This window comes from Balearica regulorum, chromosome 16 (genome assembly GCF_011004875.1).
Source record: "Balearica regulorum gibbericeps isolate bBalReg1 chromosome 16, bBalReg1.pri, whole genome shotgun sequence".
Taxonomy (NCBI): Eukaryota; Metazoa; Chordata; class Aves; order Gruiformes; family Gruidae; genus Balearica; species Balearica regulorum.
The window spans coordinates 9,180,914-9,191,557 of NC_046199.1; the positions used below are offsets into that span (position 1 = coordinate 9,180,914).

Sequence of the window (10,644 nt, forward strand, 5' to 3'; positions counted from 1 at the left end):
AAAACCTCCAAGACACAGGGTTGAGAAAAGCCAGCATAAAGCGTTTTTATTGCAATAATAAAACTTGATACCTTTATGCAGTGGAGAAGGAAGTGAACGGCGGCAATTTCTCTTACCAAATCACTAGGCAGGGCGGAGGGAGAGGGCAGATAGGACAGCAGCAGGGGAAGCTACGCATCGTATGAGACCAGACAAGCGGCGATGACCAGCATCAGGTGTCAGGAGAGAACGGTCAGGTGTGCTCAGACCGGGGACAACTGGGGTCTGATGTTTCCTTTTCAGGGGGGAGAGAGGGGACGGGGGTGTTTTCTTTGAGCTGACTCCCCACCAGCCCTGCCACCTCCCCTGTAGACAGCACCTTCTGTTTGCTGTTTTCCTTTTTCTTTAAAGAAAGCTCAATATAAGCTACTGAGTTTTCAGGGTGTGGTGGAGCTCTGATGGAAACCCATCTCCATAAATCCAAAAGTGGGCTGGGGCAGGGAAGTAAGGTCCACCGTGAGATGGCAGAGTGAAGCAGAGGCAGAGCAGTCCCCCTTCCCGGGAGCAAACCCACGGTGCCCGCAGCAATGCTGCGCCCTACCCAGAGAGCCGGGAAAGGACACGCTGCTCCCTCGCCACCCCAGTTCCAGGCAGGGTACCTACACACAATCCTAGCGCTACTTTGCTCTCCGCATCCATTCAGCCTCGACAGCCTCACTCTGCTATGGCTTTTGCAGCAGCAGCAATTTCTGGTTTGAAAACACCATAGAGATCTGCACCAAAACAACTAACTAACAGGTTTCCTTTTGTTCAAATGACTCCTATCTAAGGTCAGCCCATCTGCGTGCTACTGGTAAAATGTCGTCTACACCTGGAACGAAAATAAGATTAAGAACTTGACCCAAAAAGAGTTGAGGTTTACGGCGTATAGTTTAAAAAGACATAAAAACACGATACAAGGAGGAAGAGTCAGACGCAAAGCTTAGTGACCAAAGGCATTCAATCAAGGTGTAAGGTTATACAATGAGTGTAGTGGACTATCAGGAAAAGCTCCGTACAAAGTCATGTGCACTCTTCTTGAAGCTGAGATTCTGGATTCCTCCATGTGCCAAACCTGCTGGGAGAGAGGAGAGGCAGCGTGACAAAGCCGCCCGCCTGCCTGCCTGCTGCCTGCGAAGGAAACCCGGCAGAAGAGGGAGCGGGCTCATGAAACGGCTGTCTCATCGCAAACCGCACAGTTTGCTCAAAGCAGAAGTCAAGCCACAATTACAGAGGGGTAGCACAGCCCCATCCTGCCTGCACCACGGGACCCACACACCTCAGAGCACAGCCCCATCCTGCCTGCACCACGGGACCCACACACCTCAGAGCACAGCCCCATCCTGCCTGCACCGCCAGACCCACACACCTCAGAGCACAGCCCCATCCTGCCTGCACCGCGGGACCCACACACCTCAGAGCACAGCCCCATCCTGCCTGCACCGCCAGACCACACACCCCAGAGCACAGCCCCCCATCCTGCCTGCACCACGGGACCCACATACCCCACAGTGCAGCCCCACCCTGCCTGCACTGCCAGACCCCTGCACCAGCAGCAAGAAAGGCACGAGGGGGAGCAGGCAGCCAAGCCCTGCAGTGCAGCAACACAATGCAAGGAACCCAAGGCACGGTCAGCTGGCACCGCAATGCCTCCATGCCATGAACCTGCTCTGCCGGGCTGGGAACTCTGCTCGTACCATTGTAGTGATCCCCAGCTCACCAGCCTCCTGAGAGTAACTTCTACCCACAGCCAGAAACTTGCCCTACGCTTCTCATACACCCCACTGCCATCACCTCCATCCTACCTCCCCACACTGGCCTGAGACAAAAGACAGGGGCTTTGAGTCTCCCCCAAGCCGCAACACCCCCCACCAGCAGCTGCCCCTCCTTACCCGAGGACAGGGTGCTGGGGTAGGTCATTCCAATTTCATGAGCTCCACGTCAAAAATTAGAGTGGCGTTTGGTGGGATGATCCCTGGGTGGCCAGTAGAGCCATAGGCGTAATCTGGGGAGATGGTCATCTTTGCCCGCTGACCAACGCTCATCTGGGGGCAGGGAAAGAAACACAGGGATGTCAGGAGATGCACGCAAACACCACGTGAGTGACAGCAAGAAAGATACAGACCTGTCACCAAGAGGGACACAGACCTGTCCTTACTCCTTTCCCTACACTGGGACAGAGCAAGGACCCAGGCTGGACAAGCCAGAGAGGACAGAAAAGGAATGGGAAGAACATCAGAAGGGAAATGCTGGCAGCAGGGGCTGGAAAAGGAGTAGAGCTTGAGATGTCCTTCACACAAGTGTTTTCTCGGACTGGCAGGAGTGCCAGGCCATTCCCTACAGCCACCAGCATCCCCAGCAGCACACAGAACTGGCCACAGTCACACACACTGGAGCCGAAGCCACGGCGTGCCCACCAGCCCTCCCTCTGCGTGGGCTTCGTAGCCCAGGAGTCGTCGCCGCTCGGAGCGGGAGGCCTGAGCACTCCCCACTGCGTTAGTTCAGAGCTGACTCAGTAGAGAAATGTCACCGCTGAGTCACTGATGTGCCGTAGGTGTTCCTGGGACCCGGCCCTGCTCCATTCCTGCCATCTGGCAGGTGGCAATGCAGAAGGTGATATTCACACCCACACCTCCCAGCACCAAGGGGGCGGAGGGGCGGAAAACACAGGGGAATAAAAAAAATAAAGTAAAATAGAGAACGAGCAGCACAGTGATTTGTGCCCACGCTGCAGCTCCCCAGGCGCGCGGCTCTGCACAGCCCTGCAAGGGAGACCGCGAGGTGGAGAAGCACCAGGCACCTGAGCGACTCCTTCCTCCCAGCCGCGGATCACCTCCTGCTTGCCCATCACAAACTTGAACGGCTTGTTCCTATCGCGGGAGGAATCAAACTTCTTCCCATCCTCCAGCATACCTGGGGAGAGAGGGAGACAGACGATGGTGACACAGGGACAGAGCCACGCGCACCTGCATGCAACACGCTGTGACCTGGCAGCCTGAGTGGGTGACAGTCACCCCGGGAGAGCTCACATGGCCTTGAGTCAAAGATGTTTCTCAGCTCAGCCTCCTTTCCCCCCGGGGAAACACCTGCACTGGGTGGCCTCAGGGGGTGGGGGAAATCCCCACCCCCCTGGGGCATCATCCAGCCCAGCAAGAGTAGTCCTGGAGCAGAGCAGGATTGCTCCTAGCTGCTCCAACCCAGAGAGAACAGCTTCTCTGGGCTCAGACCAAGGACAGACGAGGGGAGCAGACACGGCGGGGGGACACAGGCTGACATTTCGTGACCTCACAGCACCACTGCCAGCCGTTTTGCAGGCAGCAGGATCCCATTCCACCAGCAAATATGCCTCCCACTCCTCGCCACAGTCAGGCTCCCATCCTCAGGCACCCAAAACCCAAGTCAGGGTTCAGTGCCCCATCTTGTCACTGCTGACCTCTAGTCCTCCCCGCACCCAACAATATCCTGCTGATCTTCAGGCAAATCACTCCCGTACCCAGGAATGACAATGGGGAGAGGCAGCACCAAGTGCTGGACACACGTGCCCAGGGCAGCCCTCGTTCCCCTGGCACACGCTGCATGGTGAAGGCTGAGCAAGGCTGATATCCCCAGGGCTAAATATAACTTCTCAACATGAGCAAAGGAGGAATTTCCTCCCCTCCCTTGCTCCCTGCCTGACCTTCTTGGGGAATCTTGGAGCTGGAGCTGCCTTATAGGAGCAGCAAGTCTGCTGGCTGGTGGACTTGCTGCTCCTGTAAGGCAGCTGCAACTCTGCGTTAACGCAGCCAGTGCCCTGTGCAGTAAGAGCAATATTATACTCTTCTCCAAATGCTTCTCACTCCTTCACTTCCCAAAACAGCCCAAAAATCTGTTTTCCTGGCTGGAAACTGCTCTATAGTCTTGAAAAACCAACCTTGTCCAGCAATGCATGGGGCACAGCAATTTCCCTTCACCAGGGCACTGCCCACGGGTAAGAGAAAATGCGTCTGTGCAAAAGATGGGTCAGGACATCTCAGCCCTGGCTCATGCTGCAATGGCGGCCAGAGTGAATGGCACACAAACACGGGCAGTCGTCGTAATGGGAAGCACTGAACAGAAAGAAGGGAATGGGGAAAAAAATACATCACCTTTGCAGAGGCAACGAGCACCAAAACCTCTGGGCTGCAGGAAGATGCAGGGGGTGGGAGCCAGCAGCCCCTCGTTTCAGTCAGGGAGTAGAATTAAGCTTTTAATTTCACAGAAAGGAAAAATCCCCCTCTAGGGCTCTGAGCATCAGCACCAGCTCAGCCAGTCAGGCTGCAGCCCTGGACTTTGGAACAGTAAATCTGCAGTTTTCTCGTTTCCTCCTTCCAGGATAAACCTCTTGTCGCTGAACCTGCTTCCAGCTCCGTCTGGCGCTGCTCCCTGCTCCTGTCCCGCTGGCCTTTCTCCAACCAGCAGGAACGCTGGCAGCAGGGGCATGGGGCAGGCCATGCTGGCTGGCACAGGCAGCATCACTTGGCTGTGATACAAGCTGACCCTGAGCTCAGCTCTGAGCCTTCAGGCATCACAGCAAGCTGGGGTGGCTACAGAGGGGACAGCTCACACCAGCCACCCTTCTCCCCAGGCACCCGCAGAGAAAAAACCTCGAGGGCCATGCAGCACAACCCTCCTGCTTGTCACAGCAAACAGGGACCTGTGGGATGTTTGCAGGGCCCCCGCTGCCTGCAGAAGTGCATCCCATTTAATGCCCTGGCCAGGGGGATGTAAAGGCACCATTAGTGACACAGAAGATGCTGCAGACCTTGTGCAGGAGCAGACAGCGCTGCCCACCCCTGTCACCGAGCTCACCTGTCCAAATCCAGCCTCGGGAAGCATTTCGGAGCTGGCAGCACACTGGCTGCAGGAGAAAGGAATTAACGAACTAAGCTGGTTGCAGTAGCCCAGGGAGATCGATCGCTCAGGCTTCCCCTGGCCCAGGATGGTGCAGGTTGCACACAGGAGCTTGTCCCTGCTCCCCAGCGTGGGGCTGCTGTGCTCCCCCCCCACCACACCAGCAAAGAAAACAAAGAGGCTCCAATGCTTCAGAGACAGCATCCTCATCTCAGGCACTTCCTCTGCCTGTGAGGCTCCCGGGAGATTTCTCCAGCCCTGGACAAGTATGAGCAACCATTTCCTCATCCCTGCCATCCCCAAGCAAGGAGATAACAAGGTCTTAAAGCTATTACAGAGGCAAAGCATCCTCTGGCAAAGTTTCCCTCTGGCAAAAGCAGTTGCCTGGCCAGAGCCCCAGGAGCAGCAGCCAGCCCCTGGCTGGGCCCCTTGTGCACGGCCAACACCAACCCCAAAGGGAGGGCAGAGCCCACCAAGGTGGTCACGGAGACCCACCTGCCACAGCTCCCAGCCCAAGTGAAAGATCTGACCCCCCAGGAGGTCTTGGCTGGGCAATACGGACACCAGGGGGTCTTGGAGGAACCAGAGCGAGGAAGGACATGGACCCCTGTGGGTAGGGCTGTGCCAGGTGCAAGATGGAGGGGTGCTCCAAAGAGCAGCCCCAGCTCCGAACAGGCAGGCAGACAGCACAGCCCTGCCAGGTCTCTGCCACACTTGGCAGGCAGCAGCCGGGAGACGCCGGCTGCAACGTGCGACTTGGCTCCAGTCTCCCCTGGGCGGGCAGAGGCAACAGAGAGCGGCGCTGGAGCAGGCAGGGGCAGCCCTCGAGATAAACCTGCAGGTTCGGGTTTATCCAGGGAGGTGGAGCCCCACCCGCACCCCCTGCATCCCCCCTCGCCTGGGATCCTGATCCTCCGCATTGCTGTTGCCCAGGGGTGCCTGCATAGAGCCAGCTTCCCAAAGAGAGACAGGGAGAGATAGGAGCACCTGGCAGGTACCTCTACCCAGCCAGAGCAAGGGACAGGATGGGAAACCCTTCCCAAAAGCCCTGGGATACCCGGCATGCTCCTGACCCCTGTGTCAGGACAGGGCTGCCCAGCTGAGGTTAAATCCTGCTTCCACCAGCAACCTCTGCCAGATGCTTTATATCCCAGGGTCCAAGCTACCTGCACCCACCACCCAGCCCACCCCCACCCATAGCTGGATGTGGGAGGGGGCTCTGCCCAACATTTGACCCCCAGCGCAGGCGGGGAAGGTGTGCTTCGGAAGAAGGTGCTGAGTTCCTACAACCCACCGACCAGCAGTGGCACGCCTCGATAGGAAATGTCTCTCAACCGCAGAGTGCTGCTGCTGCGCGAGCATGGCAGCACCCAGACACAGCGGGGAGGGAACCGCACAGCAGGTGCCGTGCAGACAACAGAAAGAGCTGGCAGCCGAGGCCGCGTCCAGCCCGCGCAGCAATGCACGAGTGCTGGGGATGGACAGTGGTCCCCTCTGCACTATCCTGCCAGAGAAAGCCACTTTTCTTCAGTGTCCTTCCCAGTATTTCCATCCTCTGGCTCCGAGCCCACCTCCCTCCGAGATGCAACAAGCAGCTAGGTGTGCTTTGCTGCTCTGACAAGGCCATTTCGCCAAGCCCAGTCAGACTTACTCCCAACCCAGTCACGGGCCCCCATTTCCTCTCCAGAAGCACACTGGGGTGGCTGCAGTCCCCCCTCGGTTTAGTTTCCTTAACAGCCCTTTGTAGCAGACTTTACATCAAAGGCTGTTTCAGACACGCTGCTGTGCAAGCTCTCCCACGGGCTGCAGGTACGACCTCCTGCAAAGAGCAAGGACCCATGACCAAAGGAGGGGGAAAGGGTCCAGTTCCCCCAGCTCTTCCCACACGTCTCCACCTCTGCAACCCCAACACGAGCAACCAGTGCCTCCCCAGTGGGGGCCTGGAGGATGCTCTGCTCTCCACCTCCTTCCCCAGTGCAGCCTTCCCACACCGGGGCTGTCTGTCTGTCCCTCACCCCTGAGATGAAATAGCTGCTCTCGGTGGGGCCAGGCCCCACAGAGCAGGGGTTTGGGCACAGGCAGAAGCAGTGGCAGCCGCTGGATGGCCAACCAAGCTAGGTCCCCACACTCCTTCACCTTTGGGTCACCAGGATTTTTTTCAAAAATGTTTTTTAACCAAGTCACTGCACATCCATAACCCAGCGGAGAAAGAGCTGAGTTGCCGCACACCCACCACAGGGCATCACGGGCTGGATCTCCCCAGCACGGGCAGCTTTCTGCGCAGGAGCAAAGGGCAGTTGGGGACGGAGCTGACGCAGGGCTCTGGAAGGGGCCTCGGAGAACATCACCTCCTGCACTGTGCTCTGCCGCTGTCCCTGATGCTGCTCCGGGCTTGGCAATCAAAGGTTTCTAACGTTTCCCAAGAGCAAAGTCGCGCTCTGGCCTCTCGCAGGGCAGGCTGCGGGGAGCCGCGCTGCTGATGCAGGCAGCGTTCAGCAACGAAAACAGCGTCAGGGCCTGAAGGTGTTTGATTTCTGCTGCCTGCTGAGGCTGGGGGCGGCGGGGGGGGGGAGAAGCTGCCTGCAGAGGGAACTGGGGGGATAAAGGACAAAAGGAGACAATAGTAACAAACAAACAACAAAAAAAGGAAATTAGAGAACCGCTCCCACGCGCAGCGGATCGCTGCTGCTGGGGAAGGTCTGTCAGGAAAAAGTCACCACGCAGCGCTTTGCCTGAAGCGTGGGGATGGAAAGCTGGTGACCCACGAGCAGCTCTGCCGGGGTGGGGGCCGGAGCCGGGAAGAGCAGCAGAGCTCTGGCAACACCGCGGGAGGGGATAGACGGCGCTGAGAGCCGGGAGAGCTGGCAGGCGGCAGGGCTGGCCCACCGGGAGCCACTTGACTGCCTGCCAGCCTCCCTTTGTTCTTCCACCGGCAGAGGAAACGGGGCGGCTGGGGGAGACCGAGTCGCTTCCTCTGCCTCCTGATGAAGAACGGGCCGGGGGGAGATGGAGGAACAGCAGATGGGCTAGATGCCCACCGAGCCCTCCCAGCAGGCAGGGCTGCCTGGGCCCTGCTCCGCAGAGGGGGGCACCCTCGGTCTCCCACTGTGGGTGAGAAGAGTGTAAAAAGCACTGGGGGAGGATGAGCAGAACCAGCCAGAAATGGATTCACTCGTTTTTAGCCTGGAGCACAGCAGCCACCCTGATGAGCTGGAGTTGTTTGAAGGGTGGCCGAGGGGAAAAGGAGAACCTCGGGGTGACCTCCAAACCATTTTTTGGGGTCCCAAGGTTAGTTTCTTTCCCCAGAGCTCACAGAAGGCTGCTAGAGGACACCAAGCAGAGTATGACCCTCCCTGGCTCTTAGGGCAGCCCCTCATCAAAATACCATGCCTGAACCCCAAAAAGCACCCTGCATTACCCACACTGGGGTCCCCCTGCCAGAGTGGTGCCCCATACTGCCCAGCCCTAAAAATGGCCTGGGGTGGGCTGTGGGTCTGGGCCTGCCCCATGGGCACCCCTGGTGTCACCCCCACAAGGGAGAAGGGACTGGGGCAGCAGGGGCAGTGTCGGAGAAGTGACCATACCCCCACAGGGACCGCTGGCAGGGGGCACCCCGCTCCGACACAGCAAACCCTGAAGCTCCCGGGGGGCTGACTCGCTGCCAGCCGGGGAGACACCGGTGTCCCATGGGAGCACCCAACGTGGGGGCTCCCGGCTCGGCAGCTCCACGGCCCACAGACCTCTGCTGCCCTAGGACCCCCCAGGGACCCGCTGGGTGCTGGTCAGGGATTCCTGCCTGCCAGGGGTGCCCCTGCACCGGTGGGAAAGCCCCCCACAGATGAGACAGCCAGGGAGATGGCTCCCACGGGCACCATCGGGGCCTCGCCACGGCCACGGGGCACTGCCAGGACCCCCTTCCCCGCCCGGGCACAGCCAGATCCCCGCCCTGGGGCACAACCCCCCCTCCCCACCGGGAAATCCCTCCTGCCCCCCGGCCGCACAGGGCGGGGCAGGCCGGGCCCCCTCCCGCAGACCAGGCCGGACCCCCCCGGTTCCCCCGGGGAGCGCCGCGGCCCAAGCGAGCCGCCCACACGGGCCGGGCCCGGGGTCCCCGCAGGGCTGCCGGGGAGGGGGAGCAGACCCCGCTCCCCCATCGCGTCCCTCGGTCCCCGGGCCGGGCCGGGCCGGGCCCAGACGACCCTCCCCCGGTGGCGACGGGGCAGCCCCGCCCTGCAGGGCCCGTGGCGGGCAGCACTCACCCGTGTAGTGCACCACGCAGGTCTGGCCGCGTTTGGGGAACGTCCGCCCTGCGGGGAGATACGCACCGTCAGCTCGGCACCAGGACCCGGACCGGAACCGGGACCCGGACCGGAACCGGGACCGACACCGGAACGGGACCGGTCCGGAGGGAAGGGAGAGGAGAGGAGAGGCGGGAGAGGGGAGGGCATGCCGCAGCTCACCGTCGCCGGGGGCGATAGTCTCCACATGCACGCCCATGCCGGTGCCGGTGCCGCTCGCGCACCCGCAGCGCCCGCAGCCCGAGGGAGGAGGGGCCACGTGTGCGCAGCCTCGGCCACCGCGCCGCCATAGAGCCCGCCCGCCCGCCGCCTAGACGGGCCCCGCCCCTGGCCCCGGCCGCCGCCATCTTCCGCGCTCTCCCCCCCCGCCCCACCCCCCGCCCCAGCCTCCTTCCTGCCCGGCCCCGGCCGCCATCTTGGCACCGCGCGGTTGCCGTGGAAACGCGGGGGCCCCCGCGGTGAGGGAGCGGCGGGCCCGGGCAGAGCCGCCCCCGGTGCTCGGCCAGCCCTCCTCCCGGCCGCCGCAGCCGGGTACTCAGTGTCACCCTGGCAACCCCCAGGGCTCCGCTCCTCGCAGGCTTTGCCCATTTATCCGCCATTTATAGGCCCAAGAAGCGCAGGGCCTGGCAGCAGCGAGCCCGCCCAGCCCCGGGTGCGTGGGCCGGTGCAGGCCGCTGTGGAGGCGCCGGGACCCCGAGGTGCCAGCAGGGACTGGCCACACACCCCGGGCTCAGGCAAGACTTAATTATTGCTACAGTTCCCAAGACTAGGCAGAGCCTAAATAGATAGCGTCGGGCATATGCAGTGACTGTTCAATAGACGTGTATTAACGCTGCTCCTCGTAGCGCTGGCAGAGGTCAGCGCTGTCCTTGTGTTTCTGGGGCAGGTTGAGCAGAAGACACACAGGTTTGAACAATCCCACATTCAAAAGGCCTTTCTTCTGGGAACAACAGCAACTACTTTCTTTTTTGGTAAAAAAAGAATCACTGCAGGCACAGGATTTTTGCCTCAAAAGTGTCCTATTTCCTTACTTCAAGGAGACAAACTTGAGTGTCCACAAGGGAACAGAAGTTCCAAGGACAGCCAAGAGACTAATAAAAAGTCAGTATTCTCAGCAAGTGCATTAAAATGGGACACAAGAGGAAGAGATTCTTAAAATAACAGATAATGGGATGAAACAAGTTTTAATTGCTTCTATTCCTTGCTTGCATCTTTTAAATACTGAAGTACCAAGATAGTTTGTTTTTTTCCCTGCTTTATAGAAAAGCATTATTTTTCTATGTTGAATCTGCAACACATAGATGGTGCCTGTGGTCCCCAACTTTCCACGAACACCCGTGAAATGAAAAATAACAGGAGAAAAAAGGGTACGCTCTCATCCCTCCTGTTTAATGCTATTTCCTTAAAGAGGGCCAGCAATAAACAAAATACTGCTTCATGTATGCCCATGCTAGAGCCC

The 10,644-nt window shown here is 59.5% G+C and overlaps 1 protein-coding gene across 2 annotated transcripts; it reads right to left on the minus strand.

Moving 5' to 3' along the window:
• Positions 1-20: 20 nt before the first annotated feature.
• Positions 21-9,552, minus strand: FKBP1A (FKBP prolyl isomerase 1A). 2 transcript variants are annotated; one of them, XM_075768709.1, is made up of 5 exons: positions 9,348-9,552; positions 9,147-9,194; positions 2,819-2,931; positions 1,911-2,063; positions 21-1,096 (listed from the first exon to the last, which is right to left on the minus strand). In XM_075768709.1, the coding sequence occupies exons 1-4, from the start codon at positions 9,382-9,384 to the stop codon at positions 1,935-1,937; spliced, it is 327 nt and encodes a 108-aa protein (XP_075624824.1). In that variant the 5' UTR covers positions 9,385-9,552; the 3' UTR covers positions 21-1,096; positions 1,911-1,934. The 2 variants fall into 2 exon arrangements, with proteins under 2 accessions (XP_075624824.1, XP_075624826.1); XM_075768711.1 differs by having other exon boundaries at positions 21-1,093; positions 9,348-9,488.
• Positions 9,553-10,644: the final 1,092 nt, after the last annotated feature.

What these genes read in the sequence shown, in the direction of transcription:
- FKBP1A (XM_075768709.1), bottom strand. Translation starts at nt 9,384, where the DNA reads ATGGGCGTGCATGTGGAGACTATCGCCCCCGGCGACG. An exon ending in CTGCGTGGTGCACTACACGG is followed by an intron (nt 2,932 to 9,146) that starts GTGAGTGCTGCC and finishes CTCTCTCCCCAG; the next exon opens with GTATGCTGGAGGATGGGAAG. An exon ending in GGGAGGAAGGAGTCGCTCAG is followed by an intron (nt 2,064 to 2,818) that starts GTGCCTGGTGCT and finishes CCCTGCCCCCAG; the next exon opens with ATGAGCGTTGGTCAGCGGGC.